The 3,141-nt window shown below is 33.6% G+C and overlaps 1 protein-coding gene across 1 annotated transcript; it reads right to left on the bottom strand.

Moving 5' to 3' along the window:
• Positions 1-738: 738 nt before the first annotated feature.
• On the bottom strand, positions 739-1,749 carry LOC109220547. The gene has a single exon (XM_019385010.1). It carries the CDS (start codon positions 1,747-1,749, stop codon positions 739-741), a length of 1,011 nt encoding a protein of 336 aa, XP_019240555.1.
• Between the last annotated feature and the right edge of the window lie 1,392 nt (positions 1,750-3,141).

The raw sequence follows: 3,141 nt of genomic DNA, 5'->3' as shown, positions 1-3,141 counted from the left end.
TTGTATTTATTTCAGACTTTATATGTGGAACCTCTAGAAGATCGTGTGCTTGTGACTCCAGATCCGGGTTGTACTAGATATTGGATTGTCGCGTTATTTCGTACTTTATTTTGGACTTCATTTCTGATTAATTGGTTAAGGTGTTCGAAGTGGTTAAAATTGGTAAAGAATTACTCTAACGTTGGCTTGACTAGCAAGTGAAATGTTAGGCGCCATCGCGATCCCGAAGGTGGGAATTCCGGATCGTGACAATAGGTCTTTCAATCATCGAGTACACTATCAAATTCTCACGCTTATATCATGACAACAACATCATCTTTAATGTTTGTAGGAAACCCTATCATACATATCCATCGACAAAGTTTTCATAAAAAATATGGGGTCGTTTGGTTGCCGGTTAGAGTTATGCAGGTATTAGTTATACATGTATTAGTTATGCAGGTACTAGTTATGTATGTATTAGTTATGCAGCAACAAGTAATGCAGGGATTAGTTGTGCATGTATTAGTTATGCAGGGATAAGTTATGCAAGGTTGAGTTATGCTGGAATTAATTATGCATAGACTAGTTATGCGGTAGCTATATAAGGATTAGTAATATAAATATAATGTGAGTGTTATTTTTTTTTTTTTTTTTGGTAACTAACTTCTTTTTTATTAATCACCAAAAAGTATTTACATAACAAAGCAAAGCTAACACGGCTTGCTAATCTTTTGCTTACTCCTTATACTAATTTTCCTAGAAACATAAACTATACACATAATGTTTGTTCCTAGGAGTGACTCTAGCACTAACTATATATGTTATATCTTTTGAAATTTGCTCCTCGTTTCTGCTCTTCTCCTCAAATATTCTTCTGTTTCTTTCAAGCCATATATGATAAACAACTTCTGCATACATCATTCTGAATATCATCGCATAAGCAGACTTCCCTTTTGCTTGATTTATGGACCATTGAAGAAACCGCTGCCAGTTTCCATTTCCCAATTTCTGTCTTCCAAGCCATCTGCACATTCTGTTCCACACTTGGGTTGCATAATCACAATGCCAGAAAAGGTGATCTCTTGTTTCCTTTTCTTTTTTACACATCACACACTCAGGTTCTACATTGACCTTCCAGCTAATTAACCTGTCACAAGTCATTAATCTTTCCTGTATCATTAGCCACATGATGAATTTTGCTTTTGGCCTTGCTGCATTTTGGAACACCATTGTCTTCCATTCCATTCTTCTGTAATCTCCCAGTAGGTGCAGGTATATTTGTCTAATCATGCTCTTCTTCTGATTCTGTGAGAACTGCACCTCTTCAAGTATACTGTATGACTCAATCACTTTCCTTACCATCCAGCATGCTTGTTGAGGAACTTGCATTGTCTTCAGTTGCTGATTCTTGACATAATAAGCATGTATCCATCTGATCCATAGCTTGTCCTGCTTGTGTGCTAAATCCCAACATGTCTTTGCAATAGCTGCCTTGTTCCACAGCTTCAAGTTGATTATGTTGAGTCCACCACCTGCCCTTGGTAAGCATACTTTATCCCATGCTATCAGTGCCCTTTTTGTAATCGCATTTGTCCCAGACCAAACATATGATCTACATATTCCCTCTACTACTTTAATTACCTTAGCTGGTAGGATAAATATCTGTGCCCAGAATGCCTGCACCTCAAATAGCACACTCTGAACTAGGTGCACTCTGCCTGCATAGGAAAGGGTTTTAGCTGTCCAAGAAGTAATTCTTTTAGTCATTTTCTCAATCAGTGCTTGCCATTACATTAAACTCAGCTTCTTTGTAGATAAAGGAACTCCTAGATATTTGAATGGGAGTTCTCCACTTGTAAGACCTAAGCATTGCAATATTTGGTGTCTGTTTGTCTCATGAACACCTCCAAAATATGCTTCACTCTTGCTTAGATTAGCTTGCAATCCAGATGCTTCAGTGAATTGTTTGAACTTCTGTTGCATATTATTATTAAAATAATAATAATAATATTTATTATTAGCTTACTTTATTTTATTAAACTTGTTAGTATAGTTTAAATATATTTTTTTAAACAAAAAAGTACAAGTTTGAATAAAGGGTATTCTTGTCATTTTGTGTTTTAATACAAGTATTACTAATACATATATAAGTTATTCCACCTTCTACCTTGCATAAATAATACATAGATTCCTTCATAACTTATACATGTATTAGTTATGAGGAAAAGAAAAACATGAACCAAACATTGTATTAGCAATGCTACATTTTATGTGGAAAAGAGGAAAAAACAATCAAACATTGTATAACTTATGCTAGCTTCTATGTGGAGATTATTTTTTCCCTTTCTTTTAACCAAACAATGTATAAAGTTATCCTAATTTTAATATATGGATAACTCCTCTCTAACCGGCTACCGAACGACCCCTATGTGTATATAACTTAAAATCTTTTTTCTTATTAGTCTTCTTAAGAGTAGCTGGAGAGAGATGATCGAATGCGCGTTCTGTTCTAATTCTTTCACCGTGTGATGTATTAAGTCAAACTTTATTAAAAGTCCAGGTGTAGCATGCTCCTTCAAGAACTTACGGAGCTGTATTTTCAAGTTTATCACTTTTGAAACAAATAAACGGAATGATGGGGAACTCAATGATAGATAGATCATATAATATTAGAATGGAGAATAATTATATACTCCCATATTTTAATATCAGCAACTCTAAGCTTAAATTTTAAAACTTTGACCCCCAAGTACAGCACAAGTCGAAATACTTAATAATAATTTATACCATCCATAACCGACGTGGAACTATTAAAATAATGTTCCTGTTACCACCTAATATTGTTTTTAAATCCCTTAAACCACTAAAATTAATAATTTATTCTAAATTTTTATTTGTTAGGTGTATTCTGGTTCTTGAAACATAGTCTTTAATTCGTTTGATAATCGCATAAATTATTGGTTTTGGTAAACAAAATTAGGCTTTTATATATGTAAACTAATTGAAAAGTGACGTCGAAGATCTAAAATTATGGTCTGGATGTGATGATAGATAAGCTTAATTAACTAATGTATGAAATCATTAATTATAATTAATGCGATTATACTACCTTTTCAGCTCATGTAAGCGTGATTAAGAGTTGTTTTTATTATTTTTATG

The sequence above is a fragment of the Nicotiana attenuata genome, unplaced genomic scaffold (genome assembly GCF_001879085.1).
Source record: "Nicotiana attenuata strain UT unplaced genomic scaffold, NIATTr2, whole genome shotgun sequence".
NCBI lineage: Eukaryota > Viridiplantae > Streptophyta > Magnoliopsida > Solanales > Solanaceae > Nicotiana > Nicotiana attenuata.
Note: the sequence above shows the minus strand (reverse complement) of the source record. Positions and strands in the feature narration are given on the sequence as shown.